The sequence below is a fragment of the Numenius arquata genome, unplaced genomic scaffold (assembly GCF_964106895.1).
Source record: "Numenius arquata unplaced genomic scaffold, bNumArq3.hap1.1 HAP1_SCAFFOLD_667, whole genome shotgun sequence".
Classification (NCBI taxonomy): Eukaryota; Metazoa; Chordata; class Aves; order Charadriiformes; family Scolopacidae; genus Numenius; species Numenius arquata.
In genome coordinates, this window is record NW_027414775.1 from 32,929 (window position 1) to 60,282 (window position 27,354).

General features: G+C 65.8%; 5 protein-coding genes across 5 annotated transcripts in view; 3 read left to right on the forward strand and 2 right to left on the reverse strand.

Moving 5' to 3' along the window:
* The window catches only part of LOC141478201 (integrin alpha-M-like), a 10,700-nt gene extending 10,317 nt beyond the window's left edge, over nucleotides 1–383 (forward strand). The window contains exon 29 of the mRNA XM_074167313.1: nucleotides 303–383. Coding sequence (XP_074023414.1) covers nucleotides 303–383 — 81 coding nt within the window. The remainder of the gene's footprint in view (nucleotides 1–302) is intronic.
* A 293-nt stretch (nucleotides 384–676) lies between these two features.
* LOC141478202 (integrin alpha-M-like) lies at nucleotides 677–11,240 on the reverse strand. Its single transcript, XM_074167314.1, is given in 30 exon segments — nucleotides 677–760; nucleotides 866–976; nucleotides 1,361–1,453; nucleotides 1,657–1,770; nucleotides 1,878–1,952; nucleotides 2,132–2,239; nucleotides 2,372–2,453; nucleotides 3,054–3,131; nucleotides 3,229–3,308; nucleotides 3,395–3,502; nucleotides 4,001–4,142; nucleotides 4,235–4,308; nucleotides 5,015–5,146; nucleotides 5,244–5,398; nucleotides 5,814–5,971; nucleotides 6,058–6,188; nucleotides 6,637–6,843; nucleotides 6,935–7,075; nucleotides 7,164–7,312; nucleotides 7,966–8,095; nucleotides 8,208–8,281; nucleotides 8,349–8,499; nucleotides 8,894–9,047; nucleotides 9,154–9,299; nucleotides 9,581–9,711; nucleotides 9,828–9,942; nucleotides 10,597–10,661; nucleotides 10,762–10,865; nucleotides 10,957–11,089; nucleotides 11,204–11,240. Coding segments are annotated over 30 exon segments (3,462 nt in total).
* Nucleotides 11,241–13,188: 1,948 nt separating this feature from the next.
* On the forward strand, nucleotides 13,189–16,513 carry TACO1 (translational activator of cytochrome c oxidase I). Its single transcript, XM_074167318.1, has 6 exons — nucleotides 13,189–13,235; nucleotides 13,987–14,186; nucleotides 15,251–15,357; nucleotides 15,494–15,633; nucleotides 15,714–15,903; nucleotides 16,185–16,513. The coding sequence occupies exons 2-6, from the start codon at nucleotides 13,991–13,993 to the stop codon at nucleotides 16,383–16,385; spliced, it is 834 nt and encodes a 277-aa protein (XP_074023419.1). The 5' UTR covers nucleotides 13,189–13,235; nucleotides 13,987–13,990; the 3' UTR covers nucleotides 16,386–16,513.
* Nucleotides 16,514–16,639: 126 nt separating this feature from the next.
* On the reverse strand, nucleotides 16,640–17,996 carry TBRG1 (transforming growth factor beta regulator 1). Its single transcript, XM_074167315.1, has one exon. The coding sequence runs from the start codon at nucleotides 17,994–17,996 to the stop codon at nucleotides 16,683–16,685; it is 1,314 nt and encodes a 437-aa protein (XP_074023416.1). The 3' UTR covers nucleotides 16,640–16,682.
* A 1,704-nt stretch (nucleotides 17,997–19,700) lies between these two features.
* On the forward strand, nucleotides 19,701–27,329 carry LOC141478204 (uncharacterized). Its single transcript, XM_074167316.1, is given in 6 exon segments — nucleotides 19,701–19,712; nucleotides 20,169–20,251; nucleotides 20,730–20,782; nucleotides 20,853–21,470; nucleotides 22,011–22,945; nucleotides 26,556–27,329. Coding segments are annotated over 6 exon segments (2,475 nt in total).
* The last annotated feature ends 25 nt before the right edge of the window (nucleotides 27,330–27,354 follow it).

Consider the following 27,354-nt stretch of genomic DNA (forward strand, 5'->3'; position numbering starts at 1 on the left):
GGTATATGGGGTAGGGAAGGCCTGAGGCTGGGGTAGATGGGCACCATGGGGTGGGAGAAGGTCTGAAGCCAGGGTAGATGGGCACCATGTGGGGGGAGAAGGTCTGAAGCTGGGGTAGATGGGCACCATGGGGGGGGGATATGGGGTAGGGAAGGTCTGAGGCCGGGGTAGATGGGCACCATGGGGGGGGGGATATGGGGTAGGGAAGGTCTGAGGCCGGGGTAGATGGGCACCATGGGATGGGAGAAGGTCTGAGGCCGGGGGCTGACACCGCTGACCCCCATCTCCCTCTCTCCCCACAGCCATTCCCGTGGGGCGACGGGAACCACACGCTCTTCCACAACCCCCACACCAACCCCCTCCCCACGGGCTACGAGAAATAGGGGGGACACCCCCACCCCACTCGGGGGCCCCCACCCAGCAATAAATGCCCTGAACCTGCCCCCGGTGCCTCATCCAGCCCTGCCCCACGGCGGACCCAAGAGTCTGGGTCCCACTGCAGACACCGAGACACAGGGGGGGGGGAAGGGAGGGAGCTTTCGCCACTTGGGGTTTAATGAGGGGGAGCCCCAGAGGGAACCCGGGTGTTCGGGTGATGCCCCCCCACAAAAGGACCCCGGCATCGGGGTGAACACCAACAGGGGGGACCCAGGCGTCCCGGGGGTGGGGGTATCCCTCACCCCTGGGGGTCACCCAGGGGGGCAGTGGGGGTCTCGCCGCCCTCCATCATCTCCTTGTAGCGGCGCTTGAAGAAGCCCATCTGGGGGGGGGGCAGTGGGGGGAGTGTGAGGGTGGGGTGGAGGGGGGGAGGAAGCCCACCCCACCCTCCCCCCTCCCCCAGCCCTCGCCCCCCCCCTCCCCTCACCTTGTAGAGCCCCAGGGCCACCAGGGCCAGCAGCAGCAGCCCCCCCACGCTGCCCCCCAGGATGAGGGGCAGGGGGTTGGGGGTCTCCAGACGCTCCACCTCCGTCTGCACCTGCGGGGGGGGGGAGGGGAGGGATGGACGAGGGACCCAGGCGTCCGGGACCCCCCCAAGACCCCCTGACCTCCCCCCAGCGACTCAGGCATCCCCCCCACCCCACCATTCCTCAGGGACCCAGGCGTCTGAGACAACCCCCCCCCGCCCCAGACCCTTCAGCCCCACCGCCCCCCCCGGGACCCAGTCGTCCGAGACCCCCCAGACCCTCCCATTGGCCCCCCCAGGACCCAGGTGTCCCCCCCACCCCACCATTCCCCAGGGACCCAGGTGTCCGGGACCCCCCCAGACACTCCCACACCCCCCCCGCCGGGACCCAGGCGCCTGGGACCCCCCAGCCCCACTGCCCCCCAACCCCCCAGGAACCCAGGGGTCCGGGCGCACCTGGAGCTGAGCCCCCCCCGCGCTGTTCTGGTAGCGCCCCACATCGTAGAGGACCCTCCCCGAGCTCTTCAGGACCACCTTGGGCTGACGGGTCTGGGGGACACACACACACAGAGATGTGTGGGGCAGCCGTGGGGCACAGGGGGAGCCCCGTGGGGCTCGGGGTGCCCTCCCCAGCCACGGTTTGCCCCTTGGCATGGGGGGGTCGCGGGGTGCCCCCCAACCCTGGCCACCCCACGGCTGCCCCACAGCTACCCTACAGCCACCCCACGGCTGCCCCATAGCTGCCCCCTTACCGTCGCCATCCAGCCCAGGGCCAGGCTCCCCCCGAGGCTGAACCCCAGGGCCCGGGGGGGGTCCAGCTCTGGGACCCAGCACTGCAGCTCCCGGCAAGTGGCCACGGGGCAGTCCTGGGGGGGAGGGGGGACACAGAGGGGAGGGTGAGGGGGGGCTGGGGTCACCCCCTTTCCCACCAACCCCCCGGGAGTTGGGGGGTTGGGGGGGGTGCGTCACTCACCAGCTCCTGCAGATCCGGTGGGACGTCAGGGGCCCCCGGGTGCTCGGCCCCCACCCGGCACTGCACCAGCTCCTGCTGGGGGGTGGGGGGATGGGGGGGGAAGTGGGGGGACCCCAGTTCTGGGGACCCCCTTCCTGGGCTGCCCCCGCTTTGGGAGGGGGCAGCAGATGGGGGTCACCCCCCTTTTGGAGGGCAGAAATGGGGGTGAGCCCCCTTTTGGGGTGGCAGGGGGGAGTGGGGGGGGTGGGCGTTACCTGTTTGGGGGTCACCCCCACCTTGTCCCACAGCGGGGTCCCCCCCAGGGCCGTGGGGACCAGGAAGGTGACGTTGATGGGGAGCCCCCGCTGGCCCAAGATCTTCACCTGCCGCGGGGAGGGGGACGGTGGGGACGGGACCCCCGCAACCCCCCCCCCCCATAGCGGGACGGGGGACCCAGGTGTCTGGGAGCGACCCACTCCCGCCCCCCCCCCCCCCCCGAACCCCTCCCCCCTCACCTCGTAGTGGTGGGTGACGGGGGCGCTGGGGGGGGCCTCCGGGCGCGTCGAGACGTTGACGTACTTGGTGGAGTCCGGGGCGCTGGGCGGGGGGGGGACATGGGGGGGACATGGCGGGGGGTGAGAGCGGGGGACACACGGAAGGGGAGTGGGGACACGGGGGTGGGGGCACCTTGGGGACCGGGGACACGGGGTAGAGGTCTCCTGGGGACATGGCGGCATGTGGGGGTGGGACATTGGGGCCTGGGGACACGGGGCTGGCACGGGGGGCGTGAGGGAGATGGGGATGGTGGCACCTTGGGGACCAGAGAGATGGGGCTGGGGGCACCTTGGGGAGAGGGGACATGGGGCTGGTGGCACCTTGGGGACCAGAGAGATGGGGCTGGTGGCACCTTGGGGACCAAGGAGAGGGGCTGGTGGCACCTTGGGGACAAGGGATGCTTGAGGTGACAGATCAAGGATGGGGGACAGGGGAAGGTGGCACCTTGGGGAGAGGGGCCATGGGGTGGGTTGCACCTTGGGGACCAGAGAGATGGGGCTGGTGGCACCTTGGGGACAGGGGACATGGGGCTGGCACGGGGGGGGTTGGGGACAGGGGCTGGTGGCCCGTTGGGAGCGTGGGGACAGGGGGCGGGTGACACGGGTGGCCCGGGGGGGCTGTGGGGGTGGTGGCATCCCCCACCTGGTGAGGACGAGGAAGACGCCGAACTTCACCGGGATCTGGGCCACCTGCCCCCGGCCGCCCGGCGCCCCGTTGTCACTGTGGCAGAGGGGTTGTCACAGGGGTCACCTGCCCCCCAACACACACACACCCCCCATCGTCCCCTCCGCACCCCCCGTGTCCCCCCATCCCTCACCTGGTGGCATTGGCCACCACCTCCAACACGGGCCCCAGCTCCGCGCCGTGGGGCACGTCCAGGGTGACGGTGAACACGACCTGCGGGACAAGGTGCCCCATTGTCACCTCCGGGCGATGTCCCCGGGGGGGTGGGGGATGCGGGGACACCGGGGACCCCCCCGTACCTCAGCGCCGGGGTGGAAGATGGGGTGGCTGACGAGGCAGAGGGTCTTGCGCCAGGGTCCCTGCGCCGGCTCCGAGTTGCAGTTCAGGGACACGGACCTCCTGGAGGACTGAGAACGTCCCATGGGGTGGGGTGAGGGGTGGGGACGGGGGTGGGCAAGGAGAGCTGGGGGGGGTCAGGGGAGGGATGGAGGGCAGAGAGGCTTCTGGGGGTCTGGAGGAGATCCACGGTCTTCTGGAGGGCTTGGGAGACACCTGGAAGGGCTTTGGGTGGGCAAATGCGGATCTGGGAGGTCTTGAGGGCATCTGGAGAGGTTTGGGGTGTCTTGAGGGCATCTGGAGAAGGTTTAGGAGGTCGATGGGCTTATAGAGGGTCTTGGGGACGTGTGGACAGGGAGGTTTGGAGGGCAGATCGATTTCTGGGGGTCTAGAGGACATCTGGAGAGGGTTCAGGAGGCCACGGGGCCTTGTGGGGAATCCTGAGGACATCTGGAGAGGAGCTGGGCATCCACATGAACTTGTAGATAGTCTTGAGGGCTTTAGGAGGCCAAATGGACTTCAGGAGGGTCTTGGGGACTTCTGGGGGGTCTTCTCGGTTCTGGGGGTACCTGGAGCACCACGGCCTTGCGGTAGGAGAGGGCCTCGGCGTGCTGCAGCTGGACGGTGGTCCCGTAGGAGTTCTCCCCGCGGTTGCGGAGATTGATGGTGATGTCCACCGTGTCGGTCACCCCCACCACGATGGTGTCCAGCCTGGGGAGGGGGGACAGAGGGGGTGGGAGGAGGTGGGGGGCGGACCCCGGTGTCCGTGGGTATCCCCCAACAGAGGGACCGGGGGGACCTACCCCGAGAAGCTGAAGGAGATCTGGAGGTCGTCGATGCAGACGTTGTCGTCACCACAGTCCTTCTCGAAGGGCAGCTGAGGAGACACCCTGTCCGTCCGTCTCTCTGTCCCCCGGCCAGCCGGCCGTCTGTCCGTCCTCCCCCTCATGCCCCCTCCCACCCCTCGACCACCCTCTGTCCGTCTGCCCACCCACCCGGCCTCTCCTTGGGCCTTCCAACCCCCCCACACATGGGTGTCCTTCCAGGTGTCCGTCCGTCCATCCTCCACCCCTCTGTCCACCTTCGCCTCCATCCTTCTGTCCTTCCTCCTTCCTGTCCGTGTGTCTGTCCCTCCTCCCGTCCCACCTTCCCTTGGTTCCTCCTTTCTGTCCATCCATCCTACCTCCCTTCTGTCCGTGGATCCATCTGTCCTTTCTTCCTCTTGTCCTTCTGTTGGTCCCACATCTCCTTCCACCGCTCCCTCCCTCCATCCCTCCTTCCCTCCATCCATCCCACCTCTCCATCCCTACCTTGATCAATCCATCCATCCATCCATCCATCCATCCATCCATCCATCCATCCCACCTCTCCATCCATCCCTCAATCCATCCATCCGTCTGTCCATCCATCTCCATCCATCTCCATCTCTCCCTCCCTCCCTCCATCCATCCACCCCTCCATCCACCCCTCCCTCCCCCTATCCCACCTCTCCTTCCATCCCTCCACACCTCCCCAACCCTACGCCCCACCATCGCTCCCCCCACCCCAAACCCCACCGCCATGGGGTGTCCCCCAGCCCCTACCGTGCCCACGGCCACCATCTCCGAGTCCTTGCTCAAGGCTGGCCGCAGGCCCCCGGCCACCTTGATGGGGTCCCCTGTGGCGTTGTAGGTGAGGCGCAGCACCAGGGGGGTCAGCGTGTCCCGGGGGCACCCCTGCCCGGTGCAGAGAGACCACCGTGTCCCCAAGGAGGCCGCCGTGGGCTGGGGCCACCCCCAGGACCTCCCCACCAGGACCTTTCCCCACACCCACCGTGAAGGCGATGGCCAAGGTCTGGCACCTCTGGCCCACGCCCAGCTGGAGGGTCCCGTTGTGGATGGCACCGCTGCCGGCAAAGACGGCCCGGACCATGGCCCGGCCGGGGTCCAGGGCCGCCTGGTACCGGAGGGTGGTGGAGAGTTGGTTGCCTGCAGGGAATGGGAGGTGAGGGTGGGTGGCGGGGTCCTCGGGGTGGTGGGGAAGGGGGAGATGGACAGCCCGATGGCTTTGGGAGGCCCTGGAGGACATCTGGAGGTGGTTTAGGAGGCCATGTGGGCTTCTGGGGGACCTGGGGACATCTGGAGGGGGGACTGGGGATCTTGAGGACATCTGGAGGTGCTTTGGGAGGCCAGAGAGGCTTCTGGTGAGTCTTGAGGACAACTGGAGGGGATTTAGGAGGCCACAGGGACTTCGGTGGGGCTTGGGGGATACCTGGAGGGGCTTTGGAAGGACAGATCGACAGGAAAAGGGTTTGGGGGGGGGTCCATGTACACTTCTGAGGGGGGGTCCTGGGGACACCTGCTGATGCTTTGGGAGTCCAGGTGGAGTTCTGGGAGGTCTCACCAAAGTTGTCAGGGGTTTTCTTGGTGCTGAGGAAGCAGATCGTGGACTTGGCCACTTCCCCCTTGAGCGCTTCCTCCTCTTGGCAGTCAAAGGCGGCCGTGGGGATCTGCTGGGGCTGGAAAGCCACCCTCAGGCGGACCTTGAGCAGCGGCTGGGACCTGGCAGTGACAACCGGAGGGGGGTTGGTGGTGGCCACAGCCTCCCCCAGGCCATGGAAGGTCCCAGGTGGGTTCCTCGGGCCCACCTGAGCAGCAGGACCTGTCCCTGGGCGCCCACAGCCACGTCCGGCAGCCTGTCCCCCGTCAGATCCTGGCCACCGCTGATGGCCTGGCCAAAGTAGCGTGGGCCACTGGAGAAACGGGCACCCGGGATGCGCTGGGGAGACAGAGGGGCCCCAGCAGGTGAGAGGTCTCTGGCGCCCACCACGTTCCCAGCGCCTGGGACATCTTCAGGAGCTGGAGCGTCTCCAGCTTCCAGGACATCGTGGGTGTCTGGAGCTTCTCCAGCACCAAGACGCCTCCAGCCCCCAAGACATCTTCAGCACCCAAGGTGTGTCCCGGCACCCAGAACATCTCCAGCAGCCAAGACGGCTCCACCACCCAAGATGCCTCCAGCACCCAGAACATCTCTAGCACCCAAGACGACTCCACCACCCAAGACACGTACAGCACCCAAAGTGTCTCCATCACCCAAGATGCCTCCATCACCCAAGATGCCTCCAGCACCCAGGACCTCTCCAGCATCCAAGGCTTCTCCAGCACCCAGGATGTCCCCACGACCCGGTCCATCCCCACCCCCAGGAGCAGAAGAAGACGGGTCTCACCTGGCTGTACTGGGAGGCGACGCCCCCCTTCTCCCCGCGGAAGATGTAGACGGCCCCCCGCTCCTCGTCCTCCAGCGGGGCCCCCACGGCCACGTCGGGCCACTTGTCCCCGTCGACGTCCCCCAGGCGCCCCAGGCTGGCCCCGAAGCGCCCCAAGGGGTGGCCGGGCTGTCCCTGCAGCGTCTGCTGGCACCGCAGCTGCCCTTCCTGGGGGGACACCAGGCGCTGGGTGCCCCCCTCTGCCCGCCCCGTCCCGGGACCAGCTGGGGTGGGGTGGGGTGGGAGGGGGGTCCCCTACCTGGGGCGGCAGGGGGCAGATGGCCACGCGGCCCCCGCTGCCGGCCCCATAGAACATGGGGGCCCCCACCAGCAGCACCTCGGCCGAGCCGTCCCCGTCGGCGTCCAGGGCGCAGAGGGACGCCCCGAAGTAGGAGCCCACCTGGGGGAGAAGAAGCAGCCGTGGGGGTGGGCCGGGGGGGGGTTCCCCATCCCACCACCTGCCACCCCCTCGGTGTCTCCGAGGGTACCTGCGTCCCGGTGGCGTCGGCCAGGAGCTCCCAGGCAGCCCGGGGGCCACGGAGCTGGAAGAGGAGGAGGCGGCCAACGTGGCGGTAGCGGGGGGCCCCCAGCGCCAGCGCCCGGTGGCCCCTCAGGGACAGGGACTCGGCCGCGTAGCCTGGGGACAGCAGGGGTCAGTGGGGAACGCGGCCCCAGGGGACCTAGGGGGACGCTGATGGCCCCAGGAGCTCGTGGGGGCAACCAGTGTCCCCAGGATCCTTATGAGGGCACCAACACACCCAGGACCTCATGGGGGCACCAGTGTCCCCAGGATCCTCATGAGGGCACCAACTTCTCCAGGACCTCGTGGGGGCACCAGTGTCACCAGGACCTCATGGGGGCACTGACATCTCCAGGATTCTCATGAAGGCAACAACATCTCCAGAACCTCATGGGGCAATCAGTGTCGCCAGGATCCTCATGGGGGCACCAACATCCCCAGGATCCTCATGGGGGCACCAACACCCCCAAGAACCTCATGGGGGCACCAGTGTCCCCAGGATCCTCGTGAGAGCACCAACATCCCCCAGGTCCTCTTGGGGACACCAATGACCTCAGGAACATTGTGAGGACACCGATGTCCCCAGCACACTCAGGGGGTCCCTCGCCAGAGACTCATGTCCCCAAGAACCTCCTGGGAACCCATCGTCCCCGGCCCCACACAGGGACACCTCCAGAGGACACCGACATCCCCAGGACCCTCACAGGGGATACCACCATCCCCGGGACCCTGGTGGGGACCCGTCCCTCCCCGTCCCAGGCCCCCCTCACCCAAGTAGGCGTCGTTCATGTCCCCGGCGGCTCGGGACACGTTGACGAAGGTGGTCTCCTTGCTCTCACCGTAGACAAAGACCCCTCCGGACCAGTCGTAGGCACCCACCGCTCCCAGTACGGGCCCCTCCTGCCCCAGCAAAGATGGGGAGGGGGCAGTGGTGGGGGGGAGAGCCCTCAGTCCTGCCCCAGGGACCCCCCATGGGCCTGGGGACGGTCTTGGGTGGCCGGGGGACACTTACAGGGGTGAGCAGGGCGCTGAAGCCCTCCTGGGCCATCTCCAGCTGGAAGGAGCTGCTGTGGGCGGACTGGGTGCCTGGGGGAAGGCGGGGGTGAGCGGGGGCCACCAGTCGCCCCCTCGGCCACCCCTGGCCCCCCAGTACCCTCGATGGCGAAGATCTTCTCCTGCAGCTGTTTCTGGATGCCCTGCAGGGCGTCAAAGTTGTCCACCTGGAAGATGTGCTCTTTGCTGGGCTCAGAGGCGATGGTGTGGAGCTCTGCTGCAGCAGCGGGGTCCCAGAAGGCGTCACCCACCTGTGGCCAGAGAAGGATGGTCGGGAGGACAGATGGACAGGTCTTTGGAGAGGGAGGGATGGACAGATGGGACTAGAGTGGATGGAGATGGTTGGAGACGGGTGGGTGTGTGGATGGATGGATGGATGGAGATGTTTGGGCATGGGTGGATGGATGGATGGATGGATGGAGATGTTTGGGCATGGGTGGATGGATGGGCAAGCTTGGAGATGTTTGGAGATGGACAGAGGTTCTTGTAGACGGAGGAACGGCTGGAGGTGTTGATGGCTGGATGGCGATGTTTGGCAATGGATGGACAGACAGAGATGTTTGTAGAAGGACAGACAGATGTTCTTGGGATGGCTCCTTGCTTGGGGGGGGTGGGGGGGTGGCTTTGGGCATGCAGGTCCCTCACCCCGATGGCGTAGCGGGTGACCCCCATCTGGTTGGCCAAAGGGATGACTTCTGAGTACTCCATTATGTCGTCGAACTTCTTCCCGTCTGTGATGACGATGAGGATCTTCTTGGCACCTTCTCGAGCCCCTTTGCTCGGGATGAACATCTGCGTCCTGTGCCGGGGAAGGATGAGGGTCACTCTTCACCCCAGGGCAGGTGGGAGCTGGGGGGGGGGGGGGCGGGTCAGGGGTGGTTGAGGTGGGGTTGGGGGTGACTCACAGGACTTCCCAGATGGCGGTGGCAGTGCGGGTGGAACCCCGGAGCTGCTGCACCTGATCCACCAGCGCGATGGGGTTGGGGGACCTCCGGAAGGTGTTGAAGTCAAAGTGGTTGACGACATCGGTCGAGAACTGCGTGAGAGCAAACTGGGGGGGGGGGGGGGGGGGGGAAGATGGGACACACCAGGGGAGGGACAATGTGGGGGGGGGAACACGTTGGAGATCCGGAGACAACCACCGCAGTAGCAACCACCCACCCAAAACGCCACCCCGTTGCCAAGAGGGGAAGAGCAGCCCAAAATGTCACCCCTTGAGAGGAGCCACGTGTCAACGGAGACACAAAGACACAACACCACACACCCCCACCCCCAAGGTGATACCCCCTTGGCCAACTTGGGGTCACTGGTGGCAGCGGGAGGGGGTGGTACCTGCGTGTCAGTGCCCTTGAAGCGCTTCATCACCTCCGCAATGAAGATCTTCATCTTGGAGAAGTCCTGGCGCTTGATGCTGCCCGAGCCGTCGATGAGGAGCACCAAATCCGAGGTACGCTTGGGACACTCTTTGGGGAGGGGGGTAAGGGGGGACCATGGGGACCTCCCCATGGACAGCCCGGGCCAGAATGTCCCCAATGTGTCCCCCTCCCCCAGTGACATCCCCCACCCCCATGCCCTGTACCTCGTGGGGCATCTGGGATGTGCCGGAGCTGCTGGAGGTTGGTGTCAAGAAGGACACAGAAGCCGTTGAGGTGGATGTTCTCCCCGCAGGTTTGGGGCACCGTGGGGCCACACGCCTGGGGAAAGGTGGGGGGGACACCCCAAAATCAGCAGAGCCCAGGATGGGGGGGGGAGGTGGGGGGAGGGGGGATGACCCCCAGGGTATACCCCAAAAATACCACCCAGGGTGACCACATCCGGGTAGGCGGCAATCCCCTTGATATCACCCAAAATGGCCAATTTTGGGGTGCGACCTCCTTGATGTCACCCCAGGAGGACCAGTTTGGGGTGAAAGCCCTTTGATGTCACCCCAGAAAGACCAATCTTGGGGAGCAACCTTCTTGATATCACCCCAGGAAGACTATTTTTGGGTGCAATCCCCTTGATATCACCCCAGGAGGACCAATCTTGGGGAGCAACCTCCTTGATGTCACCCCAGAAAGACCATTTTTGGGTGCAAGCCCCTTGATATCACCCAGAATGGTCAATTTTGGGGTGCGACCTCCTTGATGACACCCCAGGAAGACCAAATTTGGGGTGCAACCTGCTTGAGGACACCCCGGAATGGCCAAATTTGGGCGCCATCTCCATGACTTCTCCCCAGACTGTCTGATTTCAGGGCGGAACCCCCGCCCGCCCCCCCCCACACAGACATTACCCAGGTTGGCCCAATTTGGGGGTGAACCCCCCCTCCCCCCGACCCTCACCCCCTCTTGTACCCCCCCACTCACCAGGGCCCTGGTGTCCCCAGAAGCCAACGCTAATCCCATGGAGGTGTTGACGGCCCCCGGGGGTCCTAGGGAGAAGATGGGGTGAGACCATCCTCCTCAGGGAGCCAGGAAGGGGTTTTTTGGGGGGTGGGGGAGTGGGAGGGGGTGGGGGGAGGGTGGTCTCACCGGTGACAGGGATCTCCTGGCACGTCCCCGAGCGGTACCGGCATCGGTAAATCCTCCCCTTCTGGTCGACGGCACCACGTTGCAACGGGGCGCCCACCAGGACCCTGTCGAGGGTCGGGGGGAGGAAAAAGGGGGGGGTGAGGGGAAGGCTTTTATTTTTTTTGGGGGGGGGGGGACGGGACACCCTCCCCGGACCCCTCCCCACCTTACCCGCCGTCATCGGTGGTGCCCAACTGGGCCACCGCCTGCCCAAAAGCCCCGCCGGCATCCCCCCGAAAGACGGTCGCCGTCTCCACGTCCACCCCGGAGCCGCGGCAGGAGGTCAGGACTGCGGGGGGATTTAGTGGGGGGGGGGGATTTGAGGGGGGGAGAGGGTTCAGGACCCCCATCCGGGGGTCACCCCACACCCACCCCCGGGGTTGGGGGGGGTCCTGGCACCCACCTGCCCCCAGGAAGGCGAGAAGAACCTGGGGCTCCATGTCTGGGCAGGAGATGACGGGAGACGGAGGGGGGGGACAACAAAGCAGAAGTTTGGGGCAGGAGGGGAAGGAAATGGGGTGCGGGGGGGGGGGGGTGGGGGAAAGGGAGGGAGGGGCAGGAATTTTGGGGGGGAAATGGTAAAAATGGAGCTGGAGGGGGTGGGGAGAGAGAGAGAGTGAAACGAGGGAGAAAAGGGCAAAAAGGGAGAGGGTAAGATGGAGAAGAGCTCAATTTGGGACAGGGTCGGGGGGGGGGTCACCCTGCCCCCCCCCACCCCCCCCCCGGTTGCAGAACTCTGGTGGCCTCAGGGTGACATCAACTTCCCACCACGGTCCCCAACAGGGAAGCGAGTCCATCCCACGCCCCAGGAGGAACCGCCGTCTGGGGCCCCACAACCTCCTCCCTGCGGTGAGGGAACTTCCCCCCCCCCACCACCACCCCCCCCACGGGGGTGGGACAAGGCAGGCGGGGTGTCCGTCTGGCCACCCACCTCCGAACTTCTCCATCTGTCCATCACTCGGTCCCCAAACATCTCCATCCATCCATCCATCCATCCTCAAACATCTCCATCCATCCATCCATCCTCAAACATCTCCATCCATCCATCCATCCATCCATCCATCCTCAAACATCTCCATCCATCCATCCATCCTCAAACATCTCCATCCATCCATCCTCAAACATCTCCATCCATCCATCCATCCTCAAACATCTCCATCCATCCATCCATCCATCCCCATCCATCCATCCATCCATCCATCCATCTCCATCCATCCATCCATCCATCACCATCCATCCTCTGGGCCACCGGTGGGTTGGGGGGGGGGGGACAAGTCACAGGGCAGGTCCTCACCAGACGTTGCTTTGGAGGAACCAGCTCCTGGTGACTCACGGCCACCACCCCTCCTTTCTCCACCAGCTGCTGTGTCACCCCCAAACCCCGCCCCCGGTGACCCACAGCCATGGGACAACGTCCCACCCCACCCTGGGGACCTTTGGGGGGGGGACGGGAGGGAGGCAGGACACGGCCACATCTGCAAGGGCTTGGAGGTGATGTCAGGATGGTGGCCACCAACCGGTCAGTGTCACGGGGACACCACCGTGGCCCAGGAGGACACCACCGTGATGGCTATAGGGTCTATAGGGCTGCCCCACAAGCGCTATGGGGTCTGTGCAGCCCCCCCCTCACTCCTATAGGGTCTATGGGGCTGCCCCACAAGCGCTATGGGGTCCATACATCCCCCCCCACTCCTATAGGGTCTATAGGGCTGCCCCACAAGTGCTATGGGGTCTGTGCAGCCCCCCCCCCCCCACTCCTATAGGTTCTATAGGGCTGCCCCACAAGCACTATGGGGTCTGTGCAGCCCACCCCCCCCACTCCTATAGGGTCTATAGGGCTGCCCCACAAGCGCTATGGGGTCTGTGCAGCCCCCCCCTCACTCCTATAGGGTCTATGGGGCTGCCCCACAAGCGCTATGGGGTCCATACATCCCCCCCCACTCCTATAGGGTCTATAGGGCTGCCCCACAAGTGCTATGGGGTCTGTGCAGCCCCCCCCCCCCCACTCCTATAGGTTCTATAGGGCTGCCCCACAAGCACTATGGGGTCTGTGCAGCCCACCCCCCCCACTCCTATAGGGTCTATAGGGCTGCCCCACAAGCGCTATGGGGTCTGTGCAGCCCTCCCCTCACTCCTATAGGGTCTGTAGGGCTGCCCCACAAGCGCTATGGGGTCTGTGCAGCCCTCCCCTCACTCCCATAGGGTCTATAGGGCTGCCGCACAAGCGCCTCCTCCCCCCTCGCCGTGGTAAAGGGGGCGTGGCCACGCCCTGACGTCATTTTCCCACACCTCCCCGCCGGGTGGGGGAGGGGAGGGGCGGGGGGAGGGGAGGGGCGGGGGGGAGGGGAGGAGGGGCGGGCGTTACCCATCAGCCCTTGCGGCAGGGCAGGAGGGGGGAGGGGCCGGGAGGACACATTGGGAACCCGGGGGAGGCGGTGAGTTTTGGGGGGGGGGGGCGTCCATTTTGGGGGGGTGGGCCATTTTGGGGGGGTCCCCAGAGTCCTGGGTCTGCTGGGGGGGGGTCCCCAACGCCGGGGACCATTTGGGGGGGTCCCCAATTTCGGGGTCCACTTGGGGGGGGTCCCCAACATTGGAGTCCACTTGGGGGGGGTCCCCGAATGCCTGGGTCTTCTGGGGGGGGTCCCCAGACTCCTGGGTCTTCTGGGGGGGGGGGGGGGGGGGTCCCTGGGGTCCTGGGTCCTCAGTGGGGGGGGTCCTTAATGCTGAAGTCCACTTGGGGGGGGTCCCCAACATTAGGGTCTACTTGGGGGGGGTGGTTCCCGGAGTCCTGGGTCCGCTGGGGGGGTCCCCAATGCCGGGGTCTAATTTGGGGGGGGGGTCCCCAGAGTCCTGACTCCTGGGTCTTCTGGGGGGGGGGTGTGTGTCCCCGGGGTCCTGGGTCCTCTGGGGGGGGGGGGGGTCCTTAATGCTGAAGTCCACTTGGGGGGGGTCCCCAATGCCGGGGTCCACTTGGGGGGGTTCCTGGAGTCCTGTGTCCACTTGGGGGGGGGTCCCCAATGCCGGGGTCCTCTGGGAGGGGGGTCCCCGGAGTCCTGGGTCCTCTGGGGGGGGGTCCCAACACCTGGGTCTACTCGGGGGGGAGGTGAGGGGTGGTCCCCAGATTCCTGGGTCCCACCTCACACACACCCCCCCCCCCCCAAACCCTTCCTCCCCCCTCCCTCCCAGCCCCATGGCGGCGGTGGGGGCCCTGGCCCTGGCCCGGTGGCCCAGGCTGGTGGCCGCCGGCCGCCCCCTGCACGTGGGGTCACCCTCCTGGGCCGGCCACAACCGCTGGTCCAAGGTGAAGAACGTCAAGGGTCCGCGCGACGCCGCTCGCAGCCGCCTCTTCCAGCGCCTCGGCATGATGCTGCGCACGGCCGCCCGCGGTAGGACACCGACCCCCGTCACCAGCCCCACCACGGGGGTCCCTGGGGGGGGTGGGGAGGTGGGACCCCATCGGTTCTTCCAGGGTTGGTGGGACCCCATTGGGTCTTCTAAGGTTGGTGGGACTCCATCGGTTCTTCCGGGGTTGGTGGGACCCCATTGGGTCTTCTAAGGTTGGTGGGACTCCATCGGTTCTTCCGGGGTTGGTGGGACCCCATTGGGTCTTCTAAGGTTGGTGGGACTCCATCGGTTCTTCCGGGGTTGGTGGGACCCCATCGTGTGTTCCCAAGCTTGTGGGACCCCCTCGGGTCTTCTAGGGCTGGTGGGACCCCATTGGCTCTTCAAAGTTTGGTGGGACCCCATCGGGTCTTCTAAGGTTGGTAGGACCCCATCAGGTCTTGCGGGGTAGGTGGGAATCCCTTGGCTCTTCCAGGGCTGGTGGGACCCCATCGTGTGTTCCCAAGCTTGTGGGACCCCCTTGGGTCTCCTAGGGCTGGTAGGACCCCATTGGCTCTTCTAAGGTTGGTTGGACCACATCAGGTCTTCCAGGGTAGATGGGACCCCCTTGGCTCTTCCGGGGCTGGTGGGACCCCATCGTGTGTTCCCAAGCTTGTGGGACCCCCTCAGGTCTTCTAGGGCTGGTGGGACCCCATCGGGTCTTCTAGCCTTGGCGGAATCCTTGTGGGTCCTCTAGGGCTGGTGGGATCCCAGGTGGGTCTTCTCAGATCACCCCCACCCTGGGTCCTTCTGGAGGGTTGTCTCATCCCTGGTGCTCCCCAGGATCCTGCAGCCTAGCGGATCTCCTCCGCTCAACCTGGAGGTCCCTCAACACCCCCCCCAGCCACCCCCCAAGGATCTCTCCACCCCCCAGGTCCCCTTGGCACCACATTCACCAGGATCTCTTGAGGTTCTCCGGGATCTTAGATGCCCTTTAGACCCTTCCAGCTCCCCCAGGATGCGCCCCACACACACACAACCCCCCCCCCAGATCCTCTGAGATTTGGGAAGGGTCTCCCCAACCCCCCCTGATCCCACCCGCGCCCCCCCCCTTTTTTTTTCCCCACAGAGGGGGGCCCGGACCCGGCGCTCAACGCCCAGTTGGCCAACGTGGTGGAGCAGTGCCGGGCCAAGAACATGCCCAAGGCCTCCATCGAGGCGGCCATCCGCGGCGCGGTAGGTCCTCGGGGTAGATTTTGGGGTGGTGGTGGTGGTGGTGGTGGTGGGATCGAGCCCTCCAACTTTTTTGGGGGGGTGGGGTGGGGGGAGGACCCCTGAGGACCACCCACCCCACCCCTCTTCCCTGCTCCAGGAGAGATCATCGGCTGCAGTGTTGTCCCGGCTGCTCTACGAAGCCCGTGGCCCCGGTGGCTCAGCTCTTCTCCTGGAGGTCCTCACCGACAACCCCCGGCGCAGCCAGCAAGATGTCCGCCTCATCCTCAGCCGCAACGGGTCGGTCCCGGGGTTGGGGGGATGTTGGGGACCCCCCCCCGGTGTCCGGGGCTGAGTGGAGAAGGGTTTATCCCCCCCAGGGGGACCATGGCCGAGGGGTCGCGACACGGCTTCGAGCAGAAGGGGGTGGTGCGTGTGGGGCCGCGGGACCTTCGGGGCCACCCCGTCTCCTTGGAGGCCGCGTTGGAGGCAGCGGTGGAGGCCGGGGCCCAGGACGTCTGCCCGGATGAGGATGAGGAGGAGGAGGAAGAGGAGGAGCCGGCACTGAAGGTGGGTGAGGAAGGGCGGTGGGACGGTGGATGCTGGGTTTGGAGCGGGTGGGGTTGGTCCTTTGGCCATCCCCAACCACCCTTGGCCATCTCCAGACCATCCTCAATGGCTCTTGACCATCCCCAACCACCCCTGGCCATTCCTGGACCATGCCCAACCACCCTTGGCCATCTCTGGTCCGTCCTCAATTTCTCTTGACCATGCCCAACCAGCCTTGACCACCTCCGGACCATCCTCAATGGCTCTTGACCACCTCCAACCACCCTTGGCCCTTTCCACAGTTCATCTGCGAGACCTCGGCCCTGAGGACCGTGCGGGAGCGTCTGGAGGCCTCGGGGCTGCGCCCGCTCTCGGCCGCCATCGAGTACTTGCCCCGGGACCGGGTGACGTTGCCGGAGGAGACGCGGGAGCAGGCGGAACGTCTCCTCCAGGCCCTGAGCGACTGCCCCGACGTCGTCCGCCTCTACCACAACATCCAATAGGACACGGGGGGGGTGGGGGGTGGTGGACGTGACCCCACCAATTGGTGGGGGTCATGTCCTCCCCCCAACCCCCCCCCATATCTTGTCCCCTCGATGACAATAAACCCCTGTTTTGACCATGGCTCCACCACCTCCTCCTCTTCCATGGGAGACCACCACCCCAAGGAGCTTCAGCAGCAGGACCCTGCCCACACAGGAGTCCTGGGGTGAGGTGTGTGTGTGTCCCCCCATCCCAAACAAAGATGGCGGCAGCAGAAGGTGGGGTCATTTATTTGGGGAACTGGGGGGCATGGGGGGTCACTCGTCGGAGCCGGTGGGGCTGCCGAGGAAGATGTCGGCGTAGGCGAAGGCCGGGGCAGCCCCTTCTTCCTCCTCCTCCTCCTCATCGTCCTCATCATCGTCGTCATCCTCCTCCTCCTCCTCCTCTTCTTCCTCATCCTCGTCCTCGGGGTGGAGGAAGGCCCCGGCCTCCCCCTGGAGGAGCTGCCGGACCGTGGGGTGGGTGAGGCCGAAGAAGTCGTCGCCGGCCCCGGGGGCCGGTGGTATGGCCCGAGGCCGCCCCCCGGCCTCCCCCAAGGCCTGGAGGAGGCGGCCATGGCAGACGTCGGGCGTGGGGCCCACCAGCACCCTCCCGGGCTCGTCCTCGGCCACAATCTCGCAGCGGGGACCGGCCACGATCCGGCAAGTGTAGAGGCAGCGTCGGGCCGGCCGGCGGGTGCTGGCGAAGAGGCGGGTGCTATGGTAGCCCAGGGGCAAGATGGCCCCCGGCCCCACACCGCCCACGCCCAGGCTGTGCACTGTCAGGGGCCCCAACACCAAGGGCAAGGCCAAGGACCCGCCGCGCCGGTGGGGGGGCGGCCTCAAGATGGCGGCCGGCGGCCCAACTGGGCTGGGGTTGTCCTCCGGTGGCCTCAAGATGGCGGTCGGCGGCACGTCCAGCTTGGGGCCGCCTCTGGGCCCGTTGGTTGGCCTCGGCCCGTCTCTTGACTCGTCTCTTGGCCCCATTGCCCACCAACCGTCTCTCGGCCCGTCCCTCAGCCCGTTGGACCGGGACCCGTCTCCCGGACCCTCTCTGCACCCCGTTGGCCTCCCCCCATCCCTTGACCCAACCGGCCTCGAGCCCGTCGGCCTCGACTCGTCCCTTGGTCCATCTCTTGGCCCAGTTGGCCTTGACTCATCTCTTGGTCCATCTCTTGGTCCAGTTGGCCTCAACTCATCCCTCGGTCCATCTCTTGGCCCGGTTGGCCTCGGCTCGTCCCTCGGTCCATCTCTTGGCCCAGTTGCCCTGGAGCCCGTCGGCCTCGACCCATCTCTTGACCCTGCCGTTGACCGCGCCCCGTCTTTCCCTCCCTCTCGGCATCCGCCCCGACGTGGCCGGCGGCCGGTCGCCTCCCCAGGGACCTCCTCGGGGCCGGCCATGGCCCGCAGCCGGAGGAGGCGGGCGAGGAGGAAGCGGCGCTCGTCCCGCGCCCGTAGGCACTTGGCCTCCAGCCGGGCCACCTCGTCGCAGAGGGCTCCGTTCTCGAAGACCAAGGCCCGGGCCGCCCGCCGCAGCCGGCTGTACTTCAGGCGGTACCGCTCCGCCGGGCGCTGCCGCGGCCCCTTTGGCATCCTAATTAGCTCCCGCCCCGGGGGCCCGTTAATTAGGCGGGGTGGGTCGCCCTTGGGGTCTCCTTTGGGTTGGCGGGACGTTAAGATCGCCCACGCGGCCACCTCGAGGGGCTCCGGCCCCCGCGGCGGATGCCGTCGAGCTGCAATTAATCAATCCGATCAGTCGCCATTAATTGGATGGGCGGCAGTTAATTAATTGGATGGGTCGCAGTTGATTGGATGGGTCCCGGTTGATTGGATGGGTCCCAATTAACGCCATGGGTCGACGCCGCAAATTTGAACTAATGGCAACTTTTTAAGACTCGCCAACGGGTGCCACGATTGATTGCCATTGATTGCCATTAATTAATTCTCCGGGTCACCATTAACGACCCCTGTCCCGAGGGGCCGTTAATTAGGTGGGGTGGGTCGCCCTTGGGGTCTCCTTTGGGTTGGCGGGACGTTAAGATCGCCGACGCGGCTGCCTCGATTGCGACGAGCGTGAGGGGCTCCGGCCCCCGCAGTGGATGCCGTCGAGCTGCAATTAATCAACCAGATTAATGGCCATTAATTGGATGGGTGGCAGTTAATTAATTGGATGGGTCCCGGTTGATTGGATGGGTCCCAATTAACGCCACGGGTCGACGCTGCAAAATTTGAACCAATCGCAACGAGTTTCAAGAGTCGCCAACGGGACCTGCCATTGATCATTGATTGCAATTAATTCTCCGGGTCGCCATTAACAAACCCCGCCCCGGGGGGCTGTTAATTAGGTGGGGTGGGTCGCCCTTGGGGTCTCCTTCGGGTTGGCGGGACGTTAAGATCACCCATGCGGCCACCTCGAGGGGCTCCGGCCCCCGCGGCAGATGCCGTCGAGCTGCAATTAATCAATCCGATTAATCGCCATTAATTGGATGGGTGGCAGTTAATTAATTGGATGGGTCCCGGTTGATTGGATGGGTCCCAATTAACGCCGCGGGTCGACGCCGCAAAATTTGAACCCATCGCAACGAGTTTCAAGAGTCGCCAACGGGAGCTGCCATTGATTGATCATTGATTGCAATTAATTCTCCGGGTGGCCGTTAACTCGAGGTGTTGCAATTAAGGGCCCAGGGGTGGGCGCCGCTAAGCGCAATTAGCGCGCGACGAGCTTTTAAGGCTTCGTTCGCGGCGGATGCCCCCGATCGCAATTAAGTCGCCCTCCGTAAATTGCAATTAGGCGCAACGAGTCGTGGAGCTGCACCGGGCGCTGCGAATAACTGCCATTAATTCAGCCGCTTGCAATTAACGCAATTAACCGCCGCTAATTGCAATTAACGCCGGGGGAAGGGGGGGGGGGAAGGGGGGGTCGATGCAGCAAATCCCGACGATTGCAATTATCGGGGGAAGGGGAGCTGCAATTAAGCCGTTCTTGCCGCAAATCGCAATTAACGACCCGGGCTGCAATTAGCGCAGGGCGATTAATTGCAACGCTAATTTGCCCCCACCCTTCCCCCCCGATTTGGGGTGAAACCCGGCGATTTGAGGACTCACCGGGGGCGGAACGTCCGAGCGGAAGGAAGAGGAAGAGGAAAGGGGGGGAAATGGAGGGGGGGGGGGAGGGGGAGGGACAGGAAGAGGAAGAGGAGGAGGAGGGGGTGGGGAAGGACCCAGGCGTCCGGTTCGGAGCTCCCCCCCCCTCCCCCTCGCCCCTCCCACCGCGTGACGTAGGCGGTGACGCGACCGATGACAATGGAGGTGAGCAAAGGGGGACGGGAGGGGATCGGCCCCCCCCCCCACCCCCCCATAGGGGCTATGGGGGGGACACGGGGGCTATGGGGCGGGATGTGCCCCCCCATAGGGGCTATAGGGCGTGATCTGCCCCCCATAGGGTCTATGGGGGGGACACGGGGTCTGTGGGGCAGGATCTGCCCCCCCATAGGGGCTACAGGGGGGACACGGGGTCTGTGGGGCGGGATCTGCCCCCCACAGGGGGAACACAGGGGCAATGGGGCGGGATCTGCCCCCCATAGGGGCTATAGGGGGGGATCTGCCCCCCATAGGGGAGACACAGGGGCTATGGGGCAGGATCTGCCCCCCCCTAGGGATTATAGGGGGGACACACGGGGGCTATGGGGCGGGATCTGCCCCCCGGGGGCACACGCGTGTGACACGTGTGTCCCCTGCCCCCTCCTTTTCCCCCCCCCCCCGCAGGACGGGTCCCCGTCGGTCCCCGAGTTCCTGGAGGACGGTGACAGCAACGGGCCCTTCCCGCTGGAGGACCCCGAGGCCACCAGGTGGGGACGGGGGACACACGGGGGGTGGGGACACGGGGCCACCCTAGACACCCTGGGGGTCACCCCAGCCACTGGGGACATCCTCGGGGCCACCACGTTGTCCCCGAGGTGATGTTCCCACCTCCCCATGACCAAGGTCCCCAAGATGATGTCCCCAAGACGACGTTCCCACCTCCCAGCATCTCCCTCACCCCATGACCAACGTCCCCAGGACCAAGGTCCCCAAGACCGATGTCCCCAAGATGACATTCCCACCTCCCAGCATCTCCCTTACCCTATGGCCAAGGTCCCCAGGACCAATGTCCCCCAGATGGTGCCCCCAAGACGACGTACCCACCACCCAGCATCTCCTTTGTCCCAAGACCAACCTCCTTCACCCCAAAACCAACCTCCCCACCGTCTCCCCCCCACGTCCCCACCCCGGGGGGGCCACGTCCCCACGGGTGCCACCACCGACCGACCCCGTTTTCCTCCACAGCTCCCCACCGCCGCCGCCCCCGGGACCGGCCGCCGCCGCCGAGCTGCCACCGGGTGAGTCCTCCTCGGCGGCGCGGGTTCGGGGAAAGCGAGGCGGGGGTGACCTCTCCCCTCTCCCTCGCAGGTGAGGAAGAGGAGGATGAGGAAGACGAAGATGAGGAGGAAGCCCCCCGCCCCTACCGCTGCGGCGAGTGCGGCAAAGCCTTCGCCCAGAGCTCCAACCTCCTGAAGCACCGGCGGGTCCACAGCGGGGAGCGCCCTTACCGCTGCGGCGAGTGCGGCAAGGCCTTCGGCTGGAGCTCCTCCCTCCTGGAGCACCGCAAGGGCCACGCCGGCGCCAAGCCCCACGCCTGCGGCGAGTGCGGCAAGACCTTCAGCCGGGGGTCCACCCTCCTGGAGCACCAGCGCACCCACACGGGCGAGAAACCCTTCCGCTGCGGCCAGTGCGGCGCCCGCTTCAGCCAGAGCTCCACCTTGGTCCACCACCGCCGTACCCACACCGGCGAGCGTCCCTACGGCTGCCCCGAGTGCGGCCGGGCTTTCGGACGCAAGTCCACCTTGGCCACCCACCGCCGTACCCACACGGGCGAGCGTCCCTACGGCTGCCCCGAGTGCGGCCGCCGCTTCGCCGTCAGCTCCGACCTGGCCAAGCACCGCCGGGGGGCCCACGGCGGCCACCGCTGCCGGGATTGCGGCCAGCGGTTCCCCCGGCCGGCCGCTTTGGCCGGCCACCGCAGGAAGCAGCACGGCGGGGAGGGCGGCGGGGATGGAGGAGGTGGTGGCGATGGAGGACGTGGGGACGGAGAAGGTGGGGATGGAGGAGGATGCGGGGATGGAGGACGTGGTGATGGAGAAGGTGGCGATGGAGGAGGACGTGGCGATGGAGTAGGCCGTGTGGATGGAGGACGTGGCGATGGAGTAGGCCGTGTGGATGGAGGACATGGTGATGGAGGAGGACGTGGTGATGGAGAAGGTGGGGATGGAGTAGGCCATGTGGATGGAGGACGTGGCGATGGAGGACGTGGCGATGGAGAAGGTGGTGGGGATGGAGGACGTGGCGATGGAGTAGGCCGTGTGGATGGAGGACATGGCGATGGAGGACGTGGCGATGGAGTAGGCCGTGTGGATGGAGGACGTGGCGATGGAGGACGTGGCGATGGAGAAGGTGGTGGGGATGGAGGACGCAGGGATGGAGAAGGTGGTGGTGGAGAAGGCGATGATGGACGAGGTGGTGGGGATGGAGAAGACACCTCAACCACCGCCGCCGCCACCAAGGACGGCGACGGCGCCGAGCGACCCCACCGCTGCGAGGAGTGCGGGCGGGCCTTCCGCCACGCCGGCACCTTGCTCCTCCACCGCCAGACCCACGCCGGCGCCTTCCCCTGCCCTCTCTGCCCCGAGACCTTCGAAGGAAGCGCCCAACTGGCCCGGCACCGACGACGCCGCCACGGCCCGGCCGCCAAACCCTACCGTTGCGAAGCTTGCGGCAAAGCCTACGCCCAACCCGCCGGGCTGCGGCACCACCAGCCCGACACCCCCTTGGGTTGTCCCCACTGCGGCGCCGCTTTCCTCTGGAGCTGCCGCTTGGCCCGGCACCTCCGCGCCTGCCGCCCCCACCTCAAGCCCTACAAGTGCCCCGAGTGCGGCAAAGCCTTCGGCCAGAGCTCCAAGCTCCTCCGCCACCAGGTGACCCACACCGGCGAGAAGCCCTACAAGTGCCCCGACTGCGGCAAGATCTTCAGCCAGAGCTCCAACCTGGCCGAGCACCGGCGGACCCACGGGGCCGGCCGGCGCCATTTCTGCCCGCTCTGCGGCAAGGGCTTCGCCCTGGGCTCCTACTTGGCCAAGCACCGGTTGACCCACACCGGCGAGAGGCCCTACCGCTGCACCGAGTGCGGCAAGAGCTTCCGGCAGAGCTCCAACCTCATCCAGCACCAGCGCACCCACACCGGGGAGAGGCCCTACACCTGCCCGCTCTGCGGCAAGAGCTTCTGCCAGAACTCCCACCTGGCCAAGCACCGGCGCACCCACACCGGCGAGCGGCCCTACCGCTGCGGGGACTGCGGCAAGAGCTTCCGGCAGAGCGCCAACCTGCTGGAGCACCGGCACACCCACACCGGCGAGCGGCCCTACCGCTGCGGGCAGTGCGGCAAGACCTTCGGGTGGAGCTCGGCCTTCAGCAAGCACCAGCGCACCCACCTCGCCTGAGGACCCAGGGTGAGGTTCCTCGGCGTGGGACGGGTCCGTCGTGGTGCCCCAAGGCCATGGCTTCCTCTTGGAGGACCTTCCATCGTCTGGTCCAGGTCCGTCATGGTGCCCCAAGGCCATGGCTTCATCTTGGAGGACCTTTCATCGTCTGGTCCAGGTCCGTCATGGTGCCCCAAGGCCATGGCTTCCTCTTGGAGGACCATCTGGGGATCCCTCGTCTTGATCTGGGGTCATTGTGGTGCCCCGAGGCCATGGCTTAATCTTGGAGAACCATCCATCATCCTCATCTGGGTCCATCGTGGTGCCCCAAGGCCATGGCTTCCTCTTGGAGGACCATCTGGGGATCCCTCGTCTTGATCTGGGGTCATTGTGGTGCCTCGAGGCCATGGCTTCATCTTGGAGAACCATCCATCATCCTCATCTGGGTCCATCGTGGTGCCCCAAGGCCATGGCTTCCTCTTGGAGGACCATCTGGGGATCCCTCGTCTTGATCTGGGGTCATTGTGGTGCCCCGAGGCCATGGCTTCATCTTGGAGAACCATCCATCATCCTCATCTGGGTCCATCGTGGTGCCCCAAGGCCATGGCTTCATCTTGGAGGACCTTCCATCATCTGGTCCAGGTCCATCATGGTGCCCCGAGGCCATGGCTTCCTCTTGGAGGATGAGGACCACCCTGAGATCCTCATCTTGGCCCAGGACCACGTCTCCACCTTGGAAGGACCACCAGGTCCTCGCCCATCTCCTCCCTCCTGCCCCACAGCCGGGTCTCCAGGCCGGGGGGGGGGTGTCCCCATGTGTCATCCCCCCCCCAACCTCCCCGTGACCCCCCCATCCAGAGGGGACCCCGGCATCCGGGACCCTCCCCACCCAACGTCCCACCACCCCTGACGCTGGGTCCCTCCTGGGGGAGGGGGGGTGGGGAGGGGAGGGGGAGGGTCCCCCCAAAACACGTCAATAAATAGTAGTGAAGGCTGCGGCTGTGGATCCTGACTGGGAGGTACTGGGAGCACTGGTAAGGATTGGGGGGGAACTGGGAGCACTGGGAGGGATTGGGGGGACACTGGGAGGGATTTGGGGGGATACTGGGAGCACTGGGAGGGATTGGGGGGGCACTGGGAGCACTGGGAAGGGATTGGGGGGGACACTGGGGGCACTGGGAAGGGATTGGGGGGGCACTGGGAGCACTGGTAGGGATTGGGGGGGAACTGGGAGCACAGGGAGGGATTGGGGGGGAACTGGGAAGGATTGGGGGGGTACTGGAAGGCAATGGGGGGGTACTGGGAGCACTAGGAGGGGTTTTGGGGGGTACTGGGAGCACTGGGGAGGGATTGGGGGGGCACTGGGAGCACTGGGAAGGATTGGGGGGGCACTGGGAGGGGTTTTGGAGGGGGCACTGGGGGCACTGGGAGGGATTGGGGGGGGCACCGGGACCACTGGGAAGGGATTGGGGGGGCACTGGGAAGGATTGGGGGGGTACTGGGAGGGAATGGGGGGGCACTGGGAGCACTGGGAGGGATTGGGGGGGATACTGGGAGCACAGGGAGGGATTGGGGGGGCACTGGGAAGGATTGGGGGGGTACTGGGAGGGAATGGGGGGGTACTGGGAGCACTAGGAGGGGTTTTGGGGGGCACTGGGAGCACTGGCAGGGATTGGGGGATACTGGGAGGGATTTGGGGGGATACTGGGAGCACTGGGAGGGATTGGGGGGGGCACTGGGAGCACTGGGAAGGGATTGGGGGGGCACTGGGAAGGATTGGGGGGGTACTGGGAGGGAATGGGGGGATACTGGGAGCACTGGTAGGGATTGGGGGGGCACTGGGAGCACAGGGAGGGATTGGGGGGGCACTGGGAAGGATTGGGGGGGTACTGGGAGGCAATGGGAGGGTACTGGGAGCACTAGGAGGGGTTTTGGGGGGTACTGGGAGCACTGGGAAGGGATGGGGGGCACTGGGAGCACTGGGGAGGGATTGGGGGGGCACTGGGAGCACTGGGAAGGATTGGGGGGGCACTGGGAGGGGTTTTGGAGGGGGCACTGGGAGGGATTGGGGGGGGCACTGGGAGCACTGGGAAGGGATTGGGGGGGCACTGGGAAGGATTGTGGGGTACTGTGAGGGAATGGGGGGGTACTGGGAGCACTGGGAGGGATTGGGGGGGATAGTGGGAGCACTGGGAGGGATTGGGAGGGCACTGGGAGCACTGGGAAGGGATTTGGGGGGGGCACCGGGAGCACTGGGAGGGGATGGCGTGTCCCGTGAGCCTTTGCGGCAGGAAACCCCGCCCCCCTCCTCCCCTTTCCCCTCCCCCTCCCCCCCATTGTCCGTTTTGGGGCGAAAAACGCCGGGATTGGGTCCGTCGCGAGTCGTTTTTTTTCAGGTTGGGGGGGGGGGGTTGGGGCGGGAGGTGCGTTTTGGGGTAAAAAAGGGGGAAATTGGGATTTTCCTCCTGGGGGGGTGTTGGGATTTAACTAAGGGGGGGGGGCTCTATTTTTGGGGTGAAAAAGGGGGAAAACGGGTCGGTTGTTTTCGAGTGGGGGGGGTTGGGGGGAGGCGCGTTTTGGGGTAAAAAAGGGGGAAATTGGGATTTTCCTCCTGTGGGGGGGGATGGGATTTAATTAAGGGGGGGGGGCTGCATTTTTTGGGGTGAAAAAGGGGGAAAACGGGTCTGGTGCTCCCAGATTGGGGGAGGGGTGTGGAATTTTGGGGAGAAACCGCCTGATTTTGGTGAAAAGAACCTGTTTGGGGGGTGGGTTTTGGGGGGTTTTTTTGGGTTTTTTTGGGGGGTGGTGGTGGTTTTGGGGTTTTTTTTGGTTTTTTTTCTCATTTCTTGCCCTTTTTCCCCCCGTTTCCCCCCGAAGCCGCCCCGATGGAGGGGGGGGAGGAGGAGGAGGCGCGTCCCCCCCAGGAGCGGGGTGACGGGGACGTCCCCACGGGCCCCCCCCGCAGGTAAAGGGTTGGGGGTGGGGTGGGACGGGGACAATCCCGGTGGGATGGTCTTTTTTTGTGGGGGGGAACCAACCCCCACCCCCCAAAAAAAATGGGAAAAATGTGGGTCGGGGGGTGTCTTCTGCTGCAGGGTGGGCAAAGAACCACCTGGGAGATGTTCTCCTTGGAGGAACATCCATCCGTGGTGGCACAGTGACCCACAGGAGATGTTCTCCTTGGAGGAACATCCCTCCATGGTTGCACAATGACCCACAGGAGATGTTCTCCTTGGAGAACATCCATCCATGGTGGCACAGTGACCCACAGGAGATGTTCCTCCTCAAGGAACATCCCTCCATGGTAGCGCAGTGACCCACAGGAGATGTTCTTCGTGGAGAACATCCCTCCATGGTTGCACAATGACCCACAGGAGATGTTCTTCATGGAGAACATCCCTCCATGGTTGCACAGTGACCCACAGGAGATGTTCTCCTTTGAGGAACATCCCTCCATGGTTGCACAATGACCCACAGGAGATGTTCCTCCTTGGAGAACATCCATCCATGGTTGCACAGTGACCCACGGATGTTCCTCTCCCCTCTCCCAGGTGCGGCAGCGCCGGCCCGCGGTGGTGGTCGCCCACGGGGCTTCATCAACCTGCTGGGCCTCTTGGAGGGGGGCGGGAGGCCCCCCAAGCCCTACCGCTGCACCGAGTGCGGCAAGACCTTCGGCCAGAGCTCCAACCTCATCGAGCACCAGAGGACCCACACCGGGGAGAGGCCCTTCACCTGCGGGGAGTGCCAGAAGAGCTTCAGCCGCAGCTCCACCTTGGCCGAGCACCTCCGGACCCACACCGGGGAGAAGCCCTACGCCTGCCCCGTCTGCTCCCGGGCCTTCAGCAGGAGCTCCACCTTGACCGAGCACCGCCGGACCCACACGGGCGAGACCCCTTACTCCTGCCCCGAGTGCGGCAAGACCTTCGGGCGGACCTCCAACCTGGTCAAGCACCTCCGGACCCACACCGGGGAGAAGCCCTACGGCTGCGGCCGCTGCGGCAAGACCTTCAGCCTCAGCTCCAACCTGGTCAAGCACGAGAGGACCCACAGCGGGGAGAAGCCCTTCTCCTGCGGCCAGTGCGGCAAGCGCTTCAAGAAGAAGACCCACTTGGCTTCCCACCAGCGGACCCACACCGGGGAGAGGCCCTACCGCTGCGGGGAGTGCGGGAAGGCCTTCGGCCAGAGCTCCACCCTCATCGAGCACCAGAGGACCCACACCGGGGAGAGACCTTTCCGCTGCGGGGCCTGCGGCAAGAGCTTCTGCGTCAGCTCCAACCTGGTCAAGCACCAGCGCATCCACACCGGGGAGAAGCCCTACGGCTGCGGCCGCTGCGGCAAGCGCTTCCGCTACAAGCCCCAGTTCACCCGCCACCTGAAGGTCCACCCCGACGGGGACCCGGCCTGCGGTCCCTAAGGGGGGGGCTTGGGAGTGGATGGGG

Bases quoted from the DNA above. Each gene is read 5' to 3' on its own strand.
- TBRG1 (XM_074167315.1), bottom strand. From the start codon at position 17,996: ATGCCAAAGGGGCCGCGGCAGCGCCCGGCGGAGCGGTACCGCCTGAAG.
- TACO1 (XM_074167318.1), top strand. From the start codon at position 13,991: ATGGCGGCGGTGGGGGCCCTGGCCCTGGCCCGGTGGCCCAGGCTGGTG. The intron at 14,187-15,250 runs GTAGGACACCGA...TTTTCCCCACAG, and splicing joins GCTGCGCACGGCCGCCCGCG to AGGGGGGCCCGGACCCGGCG. The intron at 15,634-15,713 runs GTCGGTCCCGGG...TATCCCCCCCAG, and splicing joins CTCATCCTCAGCCGCAACGG to GGGGACCATGGCCGAGGGGT.